The 20735-nt window shown below is 39.7% G+C and overlaps 1 protein-coding gene across 1 annotated transcript in view; it reads right to left on the bottom strand.

The window, feature by feature from the left end:
* Positions 1 to 20735, bottom strand: part of NETO1 (neuropilin and tolloid like 1) — a 76917-nt gene that overhangs the window by 5984 nt on the left and 50198 nt on the right. Inside the window, exon 7 of the mRNA XM_039839630.1 lies at positions 13574 to 13802. Coding sequence (XP_039695564.1) covers positions 13574 to 13802 — 229 coding nt within the window. The remainder of the gene's footprint in view (positions 1 to 13573; positions 13803 to 20735) is intronic.

Below are 20735 nucleotides of genomic sequence, written 5' to 3'. Positions count from 1 at the left end.
AGACAGTGTAAAGGTAAAAACATCCCACGTAGCCCATAAAAATGCATTTTTAATGTTTATTTTCTTCGATAATAGTTTTGTGACCCTGGTAAGAACAGGCACTGTAGGAAAACATTAGATGCAACTCGAAATTTACAGTGGTTAATCAATCAGTAAAAGTTTATCAATGATCAGTGTTATCTGAACACTGCAGACACGTTACGATGGATTTTTCACGTTCCGAGCTACACGTTGCAGGTACTTTCGAAAGTTACCACAATCTTTAAATATTCAGCTGACCTTTGAACAGCATGGGTTTGACCTGCCTGGGTCCACTTATACACGGGTTTTTTTTTTTTTCAATAAAAACTGAAAATGTATTTCTTCTTCCTTACGATTCTCTTTTCTCCAGGTGACTTTACTGTAAGAATGTAGTATGTACACACATAACATACAAAACATGTGCTAACCAACTGTTTATGTTACGGACGAGGCTCCCATCCAACAGTGGGCTATACGAGTAAGTTCAGTTTGGGGAAAGTCGAAATTACACAGGGGGAGATGGTTGGTGTCCCGAAGCCCTGCCTTGTTCAAGGGTCACCTGTTTTTGCCATAGTAATTACAATTTTCAGGAAAATTCTTTGCATACGACAACTCAGACCATCTTAGAGGAATCCTTAAAAATAAAAATAAGAAACACTCAAGTCTCAAAAAATCAAATAGTACGGCAGATACAGCCAGCTCAAGCAAAGTGAATCTTTCTGGTTCTCTGTGCCCTTCCCCCTCCCTGCCCCTTCTAGAAGAATGAAGTTACTTCTTGCCTCTGTTTGGTTTGGCTTTAGGTCCCTGGTTAAAGAGTAAAAAAGATGTAACAGTCATTTTTTGCAGGGGGCAGGCGGGGGGAAGGATTAAGGACTAGAAAATGTGCAGTAGTCATTTTGAAAAAAGTCTTCTGCTTAACATTTTATCGGGCTAGTGACTCGTTAAGCACCATATAAACCTTTTATAAAGTAAAATGTAATGACCCAATATATTGTTGCAAAAATCTGCTTTTTCGTAAGAAACTGAGTTGAATTTCTGTAGTCGAGCATAATGGCTTTTGCAGAACTGATATGGTCTGTTTAGCAGATAATGAGTGTTGTCAAAATGTGTACGCAGAACAAAAAGTAGCTTTCTTCTCATAGATTAGAGTGGCTGCAAAATGCTCTAATAAAAAATGCAAAAGACACATTACCTAATAAATTGCAGTGGTTTTGAAAGTACAGCTATGCATCAAGTAAAGAATACCTTTAAAAGCGCATAAATATCTATTGACCTTCCAGAATGAGTGGGAAAAAATGATTATAATTACTCTTAATAGGACTGGTTAGTTTTTAAAAATTAACACATACATACACATGGCTTTGCACCCTATCATTGCGTGAAAAACAATAGGCTGTTGCTAAGAGCCTGAGATTTGAATTCCAAATTCTCCAAATGTGATTTTTGTTTCAGTTTCTGCTGCTTAGTAGGTGTGAAAATGCCTCATAAACTTCCAATCAATGTCCAAGCATCAGTTATCATTAAATATTGATGGCTACACTCAGAATGTAACAGGTAGGCCAGGGAGATCAAGAAATCACATTCCTAGTATAGTTCTTTACAGAAATAATTATCAAACCTGCCAGTTAATCGGAATCATCCTCTATTTTTAAAATGATTATTCCAGGCACTATTCTACCTCGTCCCCCTTACTTTTGCCAACAGATATAGAACTGATATAAATACAAAACAACAAAACAAACAAGCACATCTTGCGATGGCTAAGAAACAAATGTATAAAAACTTACACTCCTTGAACAAAAATTAATTTTGTTTCATAGATACCAACATAAAATATATTAGATTCCGAATTTTCTCGATATTGTACGTCTGAATATTTCTCTCCTATAATTGCAGATATGCAGTGGTTTATGAAAGAATCTCATTTCTAGCTCCTGCTAAAAAAATTAAATGGCACCTTCCCGCCTCCCAAACCGAGCAAGGTTCTCACTGCTCTTTCGAGGACGTTGGGGTTCGCTCTGCACATGTTCAGCGGTTCCCACACTCCCAGCACGGTCGGTCCCCGTGTCTGTGGCTCTGTGGCCACACTCCATGCCCCTCCCCCGTCTGCCCCTGAACCCCCACCTTCTCCACTGGGCTATCCAGATCGCATCAGAACTGCATGATCAATGCAGCTTTGAAATATTCCAATCTAACCGACAATTATCTTTTTCCTGAATCCTGTTTTAATTTAAAAAAGAGTTTAGCGTGCAGTATATGTTACCTTTCCCGATGAGTTCTTAGAGGCATGACTTCTTAAAATGCGTATTTTTACATCTCTTATGGGGCTTAACTCTTCTAGGTTTGCAGTACACATTCAACAGATATTTTTAATTTATCAATCCTTATTGAGCAGAAGTTTAACTCTGGCAAAGCTGCATATCTGAATGCAGGAGACTGACAGGGCATGTTTATTGGTGGAAAATTAACCTTCAGCGCCATGGGTTTCGAATACAACAGAAACTGCGATCTTCTCAGAAACTAAACCTCAGCATCGTTCCTTCGCTCTCTTACTGTTGCTGAAAAAGCATATATCCTACCAATTGGTGGAGGACTTATTCTACTTAGAAATTCGATGTACACATATCAAAAGCTATTGCCTCTTAAAAACCAGCCGCTGTATGTACTAAAGTTATCTGGGAATAAGCTCGACGTGAGGGTTTCCTTATAATAAAGTGGCAGCTAAGGGAGCACTATTTCAAATTCGGAGCACCTCGCCCAGGCTGTCTTCACCCTCATTGCTTTCTCTGGGTCCTATTTTTAAATCCTCACATGTCCCTGCTCTTACCGCCAGGTGGCGGCATGCACCGTACTTTGGTGAAATAGCCTTTCAATCCATTATGATGCTTCAACCATGAATGCATCTGGAATAAACAACGTTTGTATCGATACAGCCTTGATTCTCACGAAATAAAAACTTCAGCGCGAGAGAACCAAAGGAACCTTGAGCAAGTTCGAATTCGGTGGGGGAGGACGAGAGAAGGGACGGCAGCCGCATGGCTCAGCACAGCGGAAGGATTATTTGTAATTTCAATAAAGAATCATAAAACACAGGCTGCGAGGTTACGGGTCTAACCATGATGGATCAGCATTTTTCAGCGTTGCTCTGCATGTTTATAAATACTGTTCCGATTCGTAACGGAAGGGTTTTAACTTATAATTGCCGTCTGAATACGAAGGCTCCTAATGCTCATTCTAATTCTTAGAGTTCCTTCTTTCCTCTCTCCTATATCTTTCTAAATTCGGAAACCCAGTGAGTACTATTCAGAAAATAGTAAAACCAAATAGAAATTAAAATGGCAGATTTCTCTCCGAAATACCGATCTTTGAAACACCTGTGCTTTGTGGTTAATAAAACTATCTATCACTGGCAGATTAGTGCAAAGTCAAAAAACGTCATACTTCCCCGAGAAAATTTGGAAACAGAAATGATGTCTGATCCTATCTCCCTTTAAAATCATTACATGGTCTAAACAACAGCTCGAGACTTAAGGTCAGATGCTCCCCCACCCCCGCCTCCAGCCTCCCAGCCCCCAACCTGAATCATCTCTCCACGCACATTCTCTTTGCTTCCTACTTTCTTCAAAACCTTTCCTTTTAATTTCTTTAATTTTCATTTGTCAAAAGTTCACTCCCCCACCCCCCACAGTCCGCTGGCCTGTGTGTGCGCAGCTTCACACACACACACGCACACACACACACATCTTGGATCTCCTATTTTCGTTCTTTTATTCCTATATCCCCAATTTGAAATTGGGATGGAAATGGTCACAGAAATGTGTGGAGAAGCAGCAAGACGAGAAAATAGCTTGGAGGACATTTCCACGTCCTCCCTTCATTTCCCGAATTCGACTTTTATCAGCTTCGAAGACATTGATTTATTAAAACTTTCTGGTGCTCAAGGTGCTTTGGTCCATCACTTTCTCTGCCTGAGAGATGGGAGCAAAGCTTGAAATTATTTTAAATATGCATAGCTTGCTGCTAAGGATCGTTTTTAGTAGTGGTATTCTAATTACGGAAAAAGAAAATGCGAATAAAATTAAATAGAGTTGGAGGTCAGAATTAACCCCAAAACACATGTTTTGTTTTGGTTTCCCCAAAATAAATGGAAAAATTTCCTCTGCCATTATACTTAGAACTTCAAATGGCCCTCAGGCTATGCGATTAGAAGAAATGACATTTCGTTTGAAAAATGATGACCAGATTTGAGGCCAAAAATAGATTTGTGCATTTTCTCTTCATCTCCTTTATCATCTTGATATATTTTTTTTTGAAAAATCAATATCTGCTTCTAAAACTCTATGTTCCAATGTGACTGAGTTATCAGTCAAAATATCCAGTATTACTGAGATATATTTTAATCTCTTTTTTAATACAAGAAATTCTATTCGCAAATTTCCATTTAATATCACTCTCATTAGACTCCCCCATCTTTCTGCTAAATGTGCATATTCCTGACCTTCCAAAAGACATCATATTAAGAAAAGAGAAACACTTTCATGAGAAAATTACATTCCACAGACAGAGACCTCATCTCGGGAGTGAACCACATATGATTGAACCATTACTATTTGAGTCCAAGAAATTATTACACATTTTGATACTATGATTCTGCCTGCCTTGGGTCAGCTACATGATTTATTCATTGTGTGCAATTAGACTTGACTACCACTGCAATAAAGACGATACTGTATTTCTTGGGGGGTCTGCACTCCGATTGTAATTAGAACTTGGACATGCGGCTGTTTTCATGAGTGATATTCTCTTATCTGCAACATTGTTAGTTTAGATGAGCTGTTCTGTTAACAAACAGTTCTCTATCTGGTTTCATGGCCGAATGTGCCAAGCAACCCAGAAGAAGGCTTGCAGTAAATAAAGGCTGGAGCCCAGTGTGAATGGACCGCCAGAGCCTCAGTCTGGCGATTCCGCTAGTGCAAAGGCTAAGGATTCAGAATAATCGTTTTCCATCTCCATGTGACTTACGACTTACGGGATAGTGCCTGTTTTCAGTGGCAGACATCAACGACAGTAGCTGTAAGGCCGGAATCAAAGGGCTCGGTATAGATTATACCCGCGAATCCTACCAAGAATTACAAAGAATGTGCCGCCTGTGTTGTCTGCGGGACCCCGGCAGAGCCCACAATCTTCCCCGAGGACCACGTTCACCTCGACAGTTCAATGGACATTCCGCGAAATTTCCCAAGGAATTCAACACCCAGAGTAGCAGCCAAAATTATTTAAATTAAGGTGGTTGTTTTAGTCTAAAAAATCTACTTGAGGAAACTGACTTTAAATTTTAACTATCACACTAAACTATAAATCTATATGCATAAGATTTTTCAATGCTATGAATTAAATAAGCAAGTCAGTGATAAATGTCCAAGAATTAATTTTACATATTAGCATATTTTTGACAGCTACTTTCTTTATGGTACATTTGGAGTCATCTGAATGTTTAGAAGGAAGGGAGGGAGGGAGGTGGGGAAATTGCTGGCAGGTTATATAATTTTCTATCGTTTTTTTTCTTTGTTCAAAAGTCTAATTATATTTGAAAGCAAGAAACTGCTAACTCTAAAAGTTTCAATATGCTGCTACCCCATGAGAAGACACAGCTGTAGCCACCACCCACCGACCGTGTGCCGCACTCCAGACATATATATTTAAAACTTGCAGCTGCCCTGTAATGATTTCCCCATTTTTTTGGAAAAGGGTGTGAAGCTTAAAGTCAAGGTGTTACAGGTAAGAAAGTGACAGAATTAATGGGCTGGTACCTACCACATGCATACTCTTACATACTTTTTTTGTCCTATTTCAGATTTTTTTTAACAAAACAATTTCGTCGAATGAATGATTTGCGATGGTTTTTGAAATTGTTTAACATTAATTTGAAAATTCCAAACATCTATACTTTCAAAAAGTAGCTATATCTTTGTGATACATTACCTTTCTGTATTTTCTATAGTAATGACATTTTTAATTTTTAAATATGTTCTTTGTATTGAAGAATATTTATTCAACAGTGGGGTTTGACAGGGACATGAGTACGGATACGCCATTACCATCTGTCATTGTACACCTTTGATCTTCAGGTCAACCAAGTTATTTTTTCATAATGTCAGATGAAGAGTTCATCAGTTTAACAAAAACAAACAAGCAAAAAACAAGCGAAATATCACACCGACCATGATAAGCTGGACGATGGCTAGATAAAAGTGCCAAAGTCCTAATTCCCAGAACTCATGTATATCACTTTGTATGGCAAAAGAGACTTTGTGGATGGGATTAAGCGAAGGATTTCAAGATGGGGAAATTCTATGCATTATCCAGGTGGGGACAAGCCATCCCAGAGGTCCTTAAAGAGGGTGGCAACCCCTCCAAGGTACACAATGGGATACAACAAGGAAGCACAGAGAGCTGAGGGGTCATTATTCTGGCTTGGAAGATGGAGAAGATGCTATGAGCCAAGGAACACAGCTCAGGACCCGGGACAGGTGAGGAAGTGTGTTCTCCCCTACGGCCTCCCCAGGAGGAGCGGGCTTGTTGACACCCCAGTTTCAGCTAGTGAAACCTATTTCAGACAATCTATTTGTGTTGCTTTAGGCGCTGAATTTGTGATGATCCATTACGGCAGCAACAGGAAACGAATATACCTATTCATACCTAGTAGCAGGGTTCTCAGGGCCGGAACCTTGCTTGCTCACCTCCTGTAGGTGCAGCTACGGCTGCACAATACTGGGACAGGGGCAGGAAAGGGCAGATGTGGGAGAGTGACAGCTTTCAACCAGGACACCCTCCCTGACAACTCCCGAGTCACGATTTGCTGTGAAATGTGTCAAGAGCATATTACCCAATTATTGACATCATTTAAACGATCTGAGCTAATTCAAAAAATCACTCGTGCCACCTGGGAGAGAAAAGGGCCAGCACTACTTCCCGTGTGCTAAGGATACCGCAGAAACGTGGGCTCAGCTACCAGTCTTTGTCAGGCAGTAAATAAGCCATCAGTTGAGTGTATCTTGGAGGTGAATTGTGGAGACATTATAGTGTAGACAGCGGTGATTATTTAATTTAAAAGAACAGGTCATAGATAGCGGTACAGTACCCTCGACTTTCGACATAATTATCGCCCATCTATTGTTATAGATGAAACCTAATTATCCCAGTATAAAAAAGTATATTACCTTTGTTTTCTTAGATTTAATAAATCCCTTTGGGATCTTGTCAAAATACATTTATTCGTTTAAGAACTGTTTACCAAAATAATAAATATGCAACGTAGAAAAATCGGAACATACTGGTAAGCAAAAAAAATCTCACAACCTAAAAATAATCACTATTAATATATTAATTGCATCACCTTCTATGCACATATATTACAAATAAAATAGATACTGTATATTAAATATTTATTGCATATATTTGCAAGAGTATATTTGTAATATATGTGTGTTTTGTTTCTTTCCTTTTATAATTTCATTTTTTAACGTAGTTCAATGTCATTAAGTATCAGTCTAACATATCATATTAATAGTTAAGAGTAAATACATGTTCCAAGAACCATTTAACCAAGCCATTCAAGCAATTTCCACTTTTTAAATGATTCTAAACACACTCATTACTCGTGTATATCATTAGGTTAAATTTTTAGTTCTACGCGTGAGACCCTATTTTTTTTTTATCTATTTTAGAATTGTGATGTATAGTGCTCAATTGCCCTTGAGAAAACTTGCTTTCCTATCAGCATGCATATTTTCATTTTACCGCACCATCTCCAAAAGTCGGGACTCCGATTGCTATTTTTTAAACGATTTGATGGGTGGGAATGATGTCTCATTCTTATTTTAATTTATGTCTTGTTGTTTACTAATATGTAGAGGTGTTTGTTGCCTCTACCAAGGGCCATTTGTACTTCTCTATGATTCTTTTTTTCATTTTATTTGCCCTGTTTTCTATTAGTACACTGATATAACTTTTCCTTATTGTCTTCTACAAACCTTATTATTTAGAGCATAAGAATGTTTGTTTACTCACGGCCTGTCATTTACGGTGCCACTTATTCTCCAGCCCAGCTTTTCCTGTTTTTATTTTATTTATGTTTTTACACTAACTCATATTTTAAATTTTGTATATCTATATATAGTGATATTTTCTTCTATCCACACTGTTTATGTCTACTTTAGAAAGATGTGCCAAAAGGACACACAATCAACAATTTCTCCAGCATATTTTCTGTATTGATATTTAAATCTATGCCATTTGGTATTTATGCCACTGTATGACATATAGAAGTAAATATGGTTTCTATTAATAAAATGGTCTTAATCTTTTAAAGATAGACCTACTCATAACTGTGAAGCGTGACGTAACCGTTACATTTCAATAGAGTATCAATTTACATTTCGGTCTATGTTATATCTGGTCGCATTGCTTCCTCTAGTGCATAATATTTTCTTCCATGATGATGTCTACACTAAATACAATGACTTTTGATCTTAGCACTTACCCTAAACTTGTAAACGTGTTTGGTTTCACTTTTTCTAGTGAGAAAACTAAGTATTGTTGCCGCACGTTGATTATGATCAACATTTTTTGGTGTATATTCTTAGTGTTACTGAACTCTGTGCACTTTTACATTAATAATCAAATTACAATCTATATATATATATATATATATATATTTTTCCCCCTTTAGGTTCCATTGAGTCGACTTAGTTGAGGTGCCATGGCAATTTTCTTCACGTATTATAGAATTAGGGACTTGCACTCTCCAGGACAGAATGCAAATTGTGTGCACCAGAGGCAGATGGCAGCTCACACAATGTTCCAAACAGGAAGAGGTAATAATACTGAGCGGAGAAAGAAGAATCACAGCTCAGAAGAGTAGAGAGACGACTTGCATAAACAACTGCTGGAGGAAAAACACTCTATACAGAGAGAATCGGCCTTCTGAGAATACCATGCTTCAGCGCTTAATTTTCCAAGCAAATGAGGACGTGTGCGGTGGGCGTGTGGGACAGAGAGCCGGATACAAACGAACATTTTCCGAAGTGAGTCATACACTTGAACTTAATTTGAATGAGTGTGGTGGCACCTTAAGAGGGACAAAAGAATGAATGGAGGAATATAGACAGTATCGAGACGCAGACTTACCAATGACTAGGTTAATAAAATACTAGTAGATACTCAACTTTCAAAGTCAAGCTGATGCTGGACTGATTATTTTTCTTAGATTGCCTATAATCATGTCTTGCCACATCTCCTGAACTGCTCAATTTAGAAACAGTAATACATTTATGAATAGTAATATATTAATTAACATGTTTAAGCAAAATGTTAATATAGATAGGCTGACATCTGTTCTGTCCATCGCATTAAATGAATATGTTTTAGCTTTCTATTGCTGATTAATAAATTATTACAAACTTGCTGGCTTAAAACGACACCCATTTATTATCTCACCGTTATATAGGGCAGAAGTTCGGGTTGGGTGAATTCTCTCCTTAGGGTCTTGCAAGGTTAAAATCAAGGAAGCAGCCTGGATTGGGTTCTCATCTGGGGCATGGAGGCTTCTTCAAGGCTCGTCCGGGTTGTCGGAAGGATTCGGTCCCTGAAGGTCATAGGACTGAGGTTCCTACTTTCTTGCTGGCTGTTAACAGGGGACATTCTCAGCTTTGAAGGCCACCCGCCATTCTCTGCCGAATGGCCCTCTCTATAGCATGGCAATGTGTTCCTTTAAGGCCAACGGGAGTATTTGCTACAGCTTAGAATTATGACTTCTTCCATCCTGACCTTTAGACCTTCTTTTAAAAGGACATCGCAATTATTATGGATATTTTTTGTGTATAGTTGGACCAACCAGGAAAGTCTTCTTTTTGACTAATTCAAAGTCAATTGATTAGGGATCTTAATTACTTATGCAAAATCCTTGTAATACGATTGTGGAGTGACGCCCCATGATAGTCACAGATTTTTCTCGCATTCGAGGGGAGGGATATATACAAGGCTTGTATTTTGGGGGTGGATATTGGGGTCTCTTTGGGTCATCACAAAATTCCGCCTTTCATAGTCCACCTGCTGGCCCCTAATGCTTCGCTTCCCTCACCCTTTCCCAAGTTTCACGAGAGAAGCACCCCATGATAGCATCAACTCGAAGTCTAAAAATCTCACCTAAATCTCACCAGCTCAAAGTCCAAACGCTCACCATCTAAATCATCTAAATATGGTGTGGATGAGGCTCCCGGGAGCAGTCCCGAAGGATCCTCACCTTCACTCCCCAGGGCACAGTTTCTCTCCATGTATGTGCTCATGAAACCAGAGAGACGAGTTATCTGCCCTAACACTCCACACACACAGCGGTGGTATAGGCATAGGATGACAGGTATAGAGGTTCTGGCTCTCAAAAGAGAGAATGGAGAGTCAGCAGGAGTCGCTGGTCCATAACAGTTTTGAAATCCAGCAGGAGACATGTCAGATTTTCTTAATTATGTTTCCGGTTCTAGGACTTGGCCCTCCAGGCTCTTGGTTCTGTTCTCCGAGTCAGACTTTCCTTCTCATGAAACATAACACGTTTGCAGCTGAGCGCTTTTGTCGGATTGCTTCACGCCATTGCGATTTTGGGGTTCCAACATCCTCTGTTTATTTGGTCTCGCCGATCCATTCAGTCCAAGCTGACAGGGTTTCTGCTGACATGTTTTTCTCAAGAACCTTGTGGAACTTTCTTGAAATTCACTGGGTTTTGCTCTCTTAGACAAAAGTCATGCCCATAAATCTGTTTGAGACAATTCCTTCTCTCTCCCTGGCTCCTGCTGACATGGCTGAGTGTCCCTGCCTACATTCTCCTGGGAGCTCTCTAGTTTGATACAGGATCTGTAAGGCGTGACATTAGCCTCTCGAAAGGACCTTTTCATTACTGACATGGTAAGCTTCTGGTGTTTCTGATGATTAAGTAAAGGTTGTACGGTTACGATGTTTAGTGAATTTTATCATTTGTTTTGGACATTTAAATGTTAAATAAGTTATCTTTCATAAAGAATATAAGAGACATTTAATACTTAAAGGTGCGAGGTCTCTTTTGGGGTGCCCATATGTGTGCCCATCTCTATTGGATAAACATGACAAAACAACATAGGCAATGAGATGCAGAATACATTTGTTTCAGTGGAAGCTTACTGTAAATTTATGAGATGTTCAAGGGAATGCTATTGTAATACTCTTATCCAAATGAGAGTAATCGCCTATCTACTGTGTAGGAGCAGAAAGCGTAGGCAGCTTTCTTCCTGTGGAGGAAGAATACCCCGTGTCTTGTGGATTAGTCATTGAAAAGTCTACCCACTGACTGATTTCCAGAGATCATTTAATTATATGCATGGAAACTCTTACCTGTTAGCTCAAATAGAAGTATTTCTAATTTTATATGCACAGTATGATATCATTCACCATTTCCTATATGAGCAAAATTTTAAAGGCTCATAGCTCTTAATCGGTCTCAGAGCTGACAGGGACCTGAGAGGTGACCCAGTCCCTTCCTCTATGCAGGAAAAATACTTCCCTGCACCATTCATGCCAGATAACCATCCATTTTCAGACCCAATCTTCCCTGTATTCAGAGTCCACATCCTCTGTGGGCACACATTCAGTTTTGGAATATCACAGCTCCAAAGACTAGACATTTTTTGACTGAATTAGACTCAACTTGATTCCCTATCATTAATAAACATTAATCTTACCTTTCAGGCATTAATCCACATCACTCAACACAAGTCTAAGGTACTTATCACATTTTGAATAACGACGACAACAAAAACCTCTAAGATAAACATTCCCTCTCCTTTCGCTTTTCCTCACAATTCTAGATGCTTCTGCACCCTGTCAGCCTCTTCAATCGATTTCCCTCTCCTCGCTGATAACACCCAGAAAAGAACAGGCTATCAAATGTGCAGCTTCCCATGAAGCTTTCTTTGAGTTCTTTATTGTACTTTCCCAGTATAAGCTAATATTGAGAATAAGCATAAGATAGTTTTTGTCAATTATAAAAAAACTGGCTTATATTGAGTCTAATGAAATAAAACCTCAGGAAGTTCTAGGAGTCCGGGTTCCTTTTTACTACTGTTGTTCGTTTAATATTTGACATGTGAGAATATATATTTTAATCAATCCCTACTGCATTTTATGGTGTGGCTTTGATAAAAATTGCAGCTTTTTGTGATCTTTTTAAAAACTTGATTATATCATGTAACATATTAGCTCGTCCTTTCATATTTGCATCATTGAAATTAGACAAGAGTTCTCAATATGTTACTATCCAAGACTAATAAGAATATTGGATAACATATACTCTAATCCCTTATCAAAGGCACAATCTATTGGATATGGTAGAGCAATTGGCAGTGAAACTACCAAATGTGCTACCTTATAGCCTGAATTTCTTCATATTCTAGTCAAGAAAATAACGAGATTTTTTTTTTTTTGCCAAATACCTTGTTGAAATAAAGACGAACTACTTCTAACATTTTGAACAACTACTAAAATGAAGACATAGATAGCGACTTGCTGTTTAAATCTACAATAATGCTGGAAGAGATACCTAACACACTCTGTGATGGTATCGAGATTTAGGAAGACTGACCGACATCCGGTACTTCTGGTGTCCTAGAATTCTCCAACTGGGTAATCAGAGAGAAATGTAAGGCCAAAACTATTTACTCACTGTATAAAAGGACTATTTTAAAGATTCAGCATTTATGCGTTGAAAAATTATTGGCTACTGTGCCCATCATTTAGAAATCCCTGAAATTTCAAAACTATTTTGTCTTTTCTATTTCAGAATGTATAGTTTCAAATTACAAGGTAGTGATTCATTAAAGGTGAATTTCTCAGGATTATTTTCTATTTGTATAAATTTACTAAATATGAATTATTCAGGGTTTCTAAATACATATCTATTAATATGACTCATTATTTGTTAGAATATAATTTTATAAAATCGCTGTGCTTTGCGCTGAGTCTGAGTATCGCCCATTGTGAATTTCAAATATTTTCTGAAACTTTTCCTATTTACTCCATTCCCAAGCGATTCTCTCTTTTGCCTATTTGAATGGGAACGAGAGAGCCAGACTTATTTGAAATAAATGGGACTGCAAGAGAAGCGTGCTAATGAGAACTTACAAAACATGTGTATGCAGGTTTTTAAGATTTAAACTCAAACGTCCCCAGAAGCGGCCGCATGAGTCCCATACGCTTCGTGAGAGCTAAACCGGAGACCAAGTTCATCATCTCCCAGTCGCATGGTGGGAACTGCCTTAAGCAAGGCTACGATGCCTACGCGAGAACAAGTCGTCAGAGTGTAACCTGGCGCTCCTGTCGCCGGAGCAAAGCGAACGGAAGAGACTCTCCGCGATCGGAACAACGAATTCGCTCGATTTCACGACCCCCCGAGGTGCCCGGGCCCGGGCAGAACATCACGCTGATGCCCGAGCCTCGCGTGGGAGGGAGCGCCACGCGCGCAGAACCTTACGTTCTTGAAAGGACGTGAAGAGCATCTGGAAGCGGCTGCTGCGGCTGCCCTCGTCGGCCCACATGCGGATCACCCCCAGGCCGGTGCGCAGCATGACGTCGTTGGCCACCGTGCTGCAGAACTTGGCTTTCAGGTCCTCCACCGAGCTGCTGCCGTCGTACACCGCCACGAAGTTCCTCTTGCACTCGTTCGAGTTCTGCATCTCGTAGTCCAAGAACCGTAAGTAGATCTGCAAGACAACGAAGGCGCCGTCATTGCCCCGCAAGGAAATACGACGGCGGAGAGTTTCAAACTCCTGCCTCTGACCGTCTGGATGGCAGTCGGCTTTGTTATTTCGCCTGCGGAGAGCGGGAAGGAAAGATGTATGGGAAAGCTCGAATGGCGTTTCAATTTTTTTTCAGAATGTTACTGTCCTTTTTGTATGTGAAGGTACCATTTTCTACAACTGAGTATTTTTACCCGAATGGCCCTTATGTCTTCTTATAACTTATCCGCAGTCAGTTATTAATTGGCATACTCGTACACTTTTATTTTGATAAAAACCTGTTATAAATATTTCCTGATACATTCCTGTTAAAATTCCACGGCCTCCACTTAATTCCAGAAATGTATAAATGTACGTAATTTGCGTTAATGCAAAGGGAAACGGAAATGGTGCCAAAAAGTAGTAGTCTCTGATTTCGCTTTGTTTAAATTACGTGACTTCGCTGCTTCGCTTTTGAGGTAGAGTAGATTAAAAAGGACAGCTAACCTGTGATTATTCTCACCGTAATAGAGAGTTAAGCCATTTAGCTAAGTCCACATAAATAGAAATTAAATGAACATTTAATGAATAAAAATTATCGTCAGGTTACTTTATAGGTTACTTTTAAATACTCGCAACAACTCTATAAAGTTTTATTATCATGGTTAAATGAAAAAACTCAGATTCGGATGATGGACATGAAGTCTTCCAACTCCCTTGTCCACGATCCTCCCACAATATGGCACCGCTTTGCGCACATACTGTTTGATGACCGACAGGTATTATTTGACTCTGTTCCACTGTGCATTAAACAGCACGAGCAACTGATTCAACCCGTGGTAAATCTAAAACGGAGGCATTTGTCCATTCGTCCATCAATGCAGCAGCATCTGCATCCTGGCCTCGTACTTTGTCTCAGATACTATTCAAGGCACTGGAGATAAATGGCAAACAAGAGAATGTGCTGAAAAATGTGTGTCCATTACAAAGATGGAACATCAAACCGTGAGACGCGATACAAAGCACAGAAGCTCTGCACTGTGGGAAGGGTACCGGGATTGGATCTGGAATAAAGAAGGCGTCCTTCGCACAGACCTCTCCTAAGCGTTTTTCGTTTTGTCAAATGCGAATGCCTATAGGCTATTTCCTCCTAAAAGCTGTCCTATTAATGTATCACAGATGTAAACTAACGATGCGCATTCAATTAAAAATTCGACTCTTTCGTCACTCCATATTCCGTTTGTCTTATTTATTTCATAATCTGTGAATCTCATAAGACAAATTTCTCCCAGATCTAGTATGCCTGCCCTGCATTTAAAAGTTTTATTATTTCAGTTAAAAGTGATTTCTCTTTTGCGCTCAATGCTCTCATTGGATCGGGTGCTAATCCTTGTTAATTTCACTCTCAGAATGATCGTTTTCCAGCTCCACTGACGCTTCTGCGATATGTCAGCGGTCTAGCAAACGCCTTGGATGCTTCCGCGGCACTAACTTTCCAGTTCACCCCCGAAGTCCGGCCCCATCAAAGATATATTCCTAAGAAACAAATCTCATCATTGCTCTAAATCTTTAACTGGCTCCAAAATGGTTATAATGAAACACTTTAAAAGCCTTCAACTGGAATATTTTCCCTCTTTATATCTTCAGGCATTACACACTTATTTTTCTAAAAGCTATCCTTTATGTGCATGGCCTTAGTTCCACATAAAGTGACCTTTCTCCTTTGTCCACCAACTTCTTCCTGATTTTCAAGGTCAAGTTCAACGGTAACATACCCAGTAAAGGAGGTTCACTGCACCCACTCTCAACCACGGCAGAATTCTTCTCCGCATGCTCTGTGCTAAAATATTATTTTGAACATATTTTAAGCTCTAGTTATAGGTTATATGTATCTTTTTCTAAACTGTGTTCCTGAGCTGGGCCAGTGGCATACATTTTTATTCTAAGCATTAAAGTGCATGTCACATATATTAAACACTCCATAAAACGTGAATGGACGTACCTTTAAATGACTGACTGACTGAAAATTCTGGGTTCTTCACTGACTTCATTTATTTAGCACCATCAAATATTTGTTAGGCATCTATATGCCAGTGTTTAAGTGCCACAAATAATGATAATTACATAGAATAATTGAAATACTATTTGCAACAGGAAATTACGTGATCATGCTCAAAACAACGTATTTATAACTCTAAACTATGACATAAAATCCAGACAGTGTGTTGTAGAATTATAAGGAACACCTGTTATAACCATCTTAAAATGAAAAAAAAAAAAATGAGGTTTAGAAAAACTAAATAACTTTCTCGAAGTGACAAGGGCCTCAAGGTCAGTACCGAACTCAGTTCTGCCTGGCACTCGGCTCCTTACCATGCCACACAGCCTCGCGTAAATTCATTTTAAAATTCTCACAGACTTACATTCCAGAAAGAAAGTTAAAACCTTCAAGAAAACAAGTTACAACAAAATTAATAAATACGCAAGCCAAGCCAAGCCATTTCCAGTTTCCTAAGGGTACGAGGAAACATGTTGTCAATCAATGTATAAATGAGATTCATAGAAAAGAAATGTGTCCCTCTGGAATAAATGGCTGTCTTAAATTTCCTCAGAAGATAGAGTGATTTCACAGAAGGGCATTGCTGCAGTCAGAAAGGCGCTCTGCATTTCGGGCCCACGTTTTCCCATCTGACGTTTCTAGAGAGTGTCCATATTTTCCGTGAGAGGTGGCTGGTTTGCATTCATACATGAAGTGCAGTGACTGCGGTCTATTCAGAGGCCATTCTTATCAGACATAATACTATTCGCAGTGGACAGGAACAATTACACTCGCTGGATTTTATATACGAAGCATTCGATTATTTTTTAACGTCCTCTTTTTATCGTTCGAGAAAAGAAAGAAAAGATGCCAGTGGGTATTGGGCTCTCCTGGGTGCAGAGCTGCGGCTGCAGTTGTCCTTAATGAGAAAAGTGGCTGAGCTCTCTCACGCTCGCTCTGCAGATGTCACTCAAAAGCCCTCCCTGCATCATGGTTTAAGAAATATCTCGGCGGTTTCAATCTCGTGCCATGCTGTCACCAAGGCGAAGGATGCCACGGGACAATGGTTTTATTTAAGGTAGAAAACTACAGAAAGCTCTTCATTCTCTCCGCTGAAGAACAGAGAAAATGATCAACAGGGTCATATATAACTCCAGCAAAATAGTTCGATGACGGTCTCCTCTCAGTGAGTTATTTTGATGCATTCTTCTTTCTAATTGGTCACAAAGTTTGAGCTGACAGAATGATTTATTAAATAGGACTTGGGAAGCTTTGGAATGTGTAATCAATTTCTAATAATATCTGCCTGCCAATCACGGTAATATGGAGAGGAGAATCTCTTTTGTATATGTGCAGAAGGTAAATCTAACTAACAATTTACCGAGTAATTTATCTATAAACATTCATCACCAACCGTTCACCCTGGTCCCTCCCTTCATGTCACGATGATATGCGGAAAACAGACGTCACGTGTGGCAATTATTTAAGACTTGCCAGAACAGTTTTGTCCCTGAAAAATACACATTAAACACACCACAGTCCGAGAAGCGCTGTCCTTTGTTTCAAAACTTCACACTTTGATCAATAAAGCCACATTCTAAAAAGTGGGCAGCCCAGGACTTGTGTGTTTGCCGTTTCTTTTCTTACTGGACACACCAGGTCTTACCCCTTTAGTTAGCATACTCCAAGAAGCTGGAAGGCAGCACCATGCAGAAGAAAACCAGAACGTCATACTCTTTTCCAAAACGTTGAAAAAAACACACACTCGACAACAAATCCCGGTAAACACTGTTACAATGCTTTCCTGATGTGCACAGACAAGTAGCAAAATGTGTAAGAGTCCATCCGAGTGGCCAAATCTGATTGTATACAACCGGGATTTCGTTTCAACACAGAGTAGAATCATAATGATCTCACTGGTAGTTATCTGGCCAGTTAATTTTTTTTTTTTCTTTTGTTCACCTAAGTTCTATTTGGGGGAGATAATAAGGGCAGACTGAATCTTTAGAACTCTAAAAGTTATCCTTGTAATCCATTATAGTTAGTATCCTTTGTCTATTGCATTAGTTTTCTCCTTGCTCCGTAACAAACTACTCCAAATCGAGCAGCTTGAAACAATATCATTTATCATCTCTGGGTTCTGTAGGTTAGAGGAACTTGGAGGCTGGTCTGTGTTCTCTGCTCAGGGCGTGTGAGGCCGAAAGCTCAGTTCTCTGCAGTGTTGGAACCGAGGTCTCTGTTTTCTTGACGACCGTACATCGGGGATCACTTTTAGCTCCTAGAAAACATTTTCAGTTCTTTGAGTCTCTGATGTCCCTCTTGCCCACAGCCAGAGAAAATTCTGCTTATAAAAAGCCCATGTGATTAGATTAGGCTCATCGGGGGGGAAAAAAATTATCTTTTAATTAACTCAGAGTCCACTGATTGGTCTAATTTCATCAGCAAAATCCTTTTGGCCAGGAATTTAACATAATCAAGTGTGGGATGTTTTAGCCTACTCACAGTCCCAGGGATGGGCCAGAACCCTTGGGTGTCATCTGTAAGATGTGGCCCACAACACTGAAGTTCATCACAAAATTGACTTCACCACAACTTCACGATAACATATCGACTTATTATATTGTCAAGTTTGTCTGTTTATTTTTATCCTAATTTTATTCAAAATATTTTTGAATTAAGTAACAACATATTAAAAATTAGTTTGAAGGTTTAAATGATGTGTAATTAATAAAAGCTAGTGTTTTATTCTCCCAAGACTCAAAATTGTTGAGTTATCTTCATTTGCGCCCCTTTATAAGTCTCCGACCTGTCCCTTCTCCTGTCCTAGCAGATATGACAGTTTCCCCAAATGACGTGGTTTTGTGACATCGCATTGGACTTGGGAGGCAGGAGATGAAGATCTTGCTTCAGCCCTGCTACTAACTAACCAAATATTTGGGCAGTGACTCATTACAGACTCATCAAGTTTTGGTCTTCAAAGGAGTTTAATATTATCTCTGCCAAAAATTTACTTGACTTTTTAATGATGATACAAAATCCCTGCCAACTCTACTTGGATTCCTTCTGCGGAGTCTCATTTGATCCTTGGGCAGCTCCATTATTAAAACAAAAAACAAAAACCTTCTCTAGATTCAATCCAAAGCTATATTTCTCCATTTTCAAGCGTTCAAATAAATGGTGGGATTTTAAACCATGCCTATTAGCCTCACCCTCTTACTCCTCCATCATACGACAATCCTTCAGATGTTCCACGTTCATTAACGTATCCATTTCTCTAGATATACAAGTTTGCTTTTTACAGTTTTAACAGAATGGCAGGCATTGTGCTTGGCACCGAAAAGGAAGCACAACCTTCGTGCAGTTAATATTCGAGTAGCTACTATGATGTGATCACCCAGCGTTCTGTTCTGGTGGCTCTTTTCTGGACCAGATCCAGACCTATACACCAGCGTGGACACCAGTGTACCCTTCCAACATCTTTGCTCTAGAACCTGTATGAATACCGAATCGTTGCTTACAGAGGCAAATTCTTACATCCCATTGCTAACCCATGCAGAACTTCATTATCGTGACTCAGCTTATACATCCATCAGATGAGCTAATGAGAAACAACAGATTTTCAAAGCCCTTTCTGACTCTGGTATTCGAATTCTAAGAAATCTGGATTAACCACATTCTGATTAAAGGAGACCATCTGTATTGCTATAGTCAAAAAAAGCAGATAACAGATAGTTCATCTTCCATTGGTCGAAAGGCTGAGGAACAATATATACGTGACATAAATTTGACTAGAACTCCAATAAGCCATTTAGCACTTTGATGATGCAATATGTTTCTGTCACCAGTTGTCATTCAAATATTCACCGGGAGCCAGAGTTCAGGTTTAAACTGTGTCTCGGTAGTCTATTCCCATAAGCTGCTAGAAACTCCATAAAAGCAGAAAACCCACATAGACAGCCATCTCCAGTTCTTGCTTTTCTCCGCACTGATTCAAAACATCCCTATCCTCTGACCTTTAACTCAACAGAGAAAGCCTGTCACGAGGGAGCCATCTTCGTCTGGCTCTGCAGGTGACTTCCCCTTTGGGCCACAGAATGCTAAGTTCTGTAACAGACAGGTACGCTGGGCATTGTTGTTCTGGGAATGGACAAAAGTCAGCCTATTTACCACCTGGAAGAAAAGAGTGAGTGTTTACACGCCCATACAAACCCTCCCTTTAACGATGACAGCGACGTAGAAGTGGGCTATGATGATAAGGCGGGGCTCATATGTTTCCTGTTGAAAGAAAAAAACTTTAAAAAAATCTTTACTTCATAGAGTTGAAGGAAAATGAATAGAAAAATGAATAGACTTGCATGTGAACCCACAGACTATTATGGGGAGCATAATAAACTTCAATCTAGTTCCCTATGATCTCTGTAGGCAGTTGAGTTTTAAGGCACCGATGGCCTTTGATTTTTTAAGGGAGGAGTCAGTCTTTGCTTGCAATTAGTTTTTTCAAAGATTCGTTCGGATGCAAGGAGACATGCAAATGGCAAAGCTGGAACCTGGCCCCTGCTCTCTGAGTCTGTGCTAGAAGTTTGGGGAGAGCGTGCCACCCTTCCGGAAGACGTGGGACCCAGAGAGGTAGCAAAGGAAATGAAGTGAAAAAGACACACATCTCCTGAGCTGCCAGCTCCCTCAAAGACAACTCTTCTTTCCCTCATCCTGAATACCCAGCCACCAAATTCTGCTGTATCCATCTATCGCTACGAGTCCCTTCACCTGGCCACCGTCAGACGCTGGCCCCAGCCACTGGGATGATGGTTAGGGCTTCCTCAGCGGTCTTCTGCTTGCGTTGTCAGCCCCTCCGTCCTCACTTCACAGGGAAAAACTAGTTT

This window comes from Pteropus medius, unplaced genomic scaffold (genome assembly GCF_902729225.1).
Source record: "Pteropus medius unplaced genomic scaffold, Ma_sr-lr_union100, whole genome shotgun sequence".
NCBI classification, from domain to species: Eukaryota; Metazoa; Chordata; class Mammalia; order Chiroptera; family Pteropodidae; genus Pteropus; species Pteropus medius.
The sequence above is the reverse complement of the archived record's forward strand: the minus strand, read 5'-3'. Positions and strand labels throughout refer to the sequence as shown.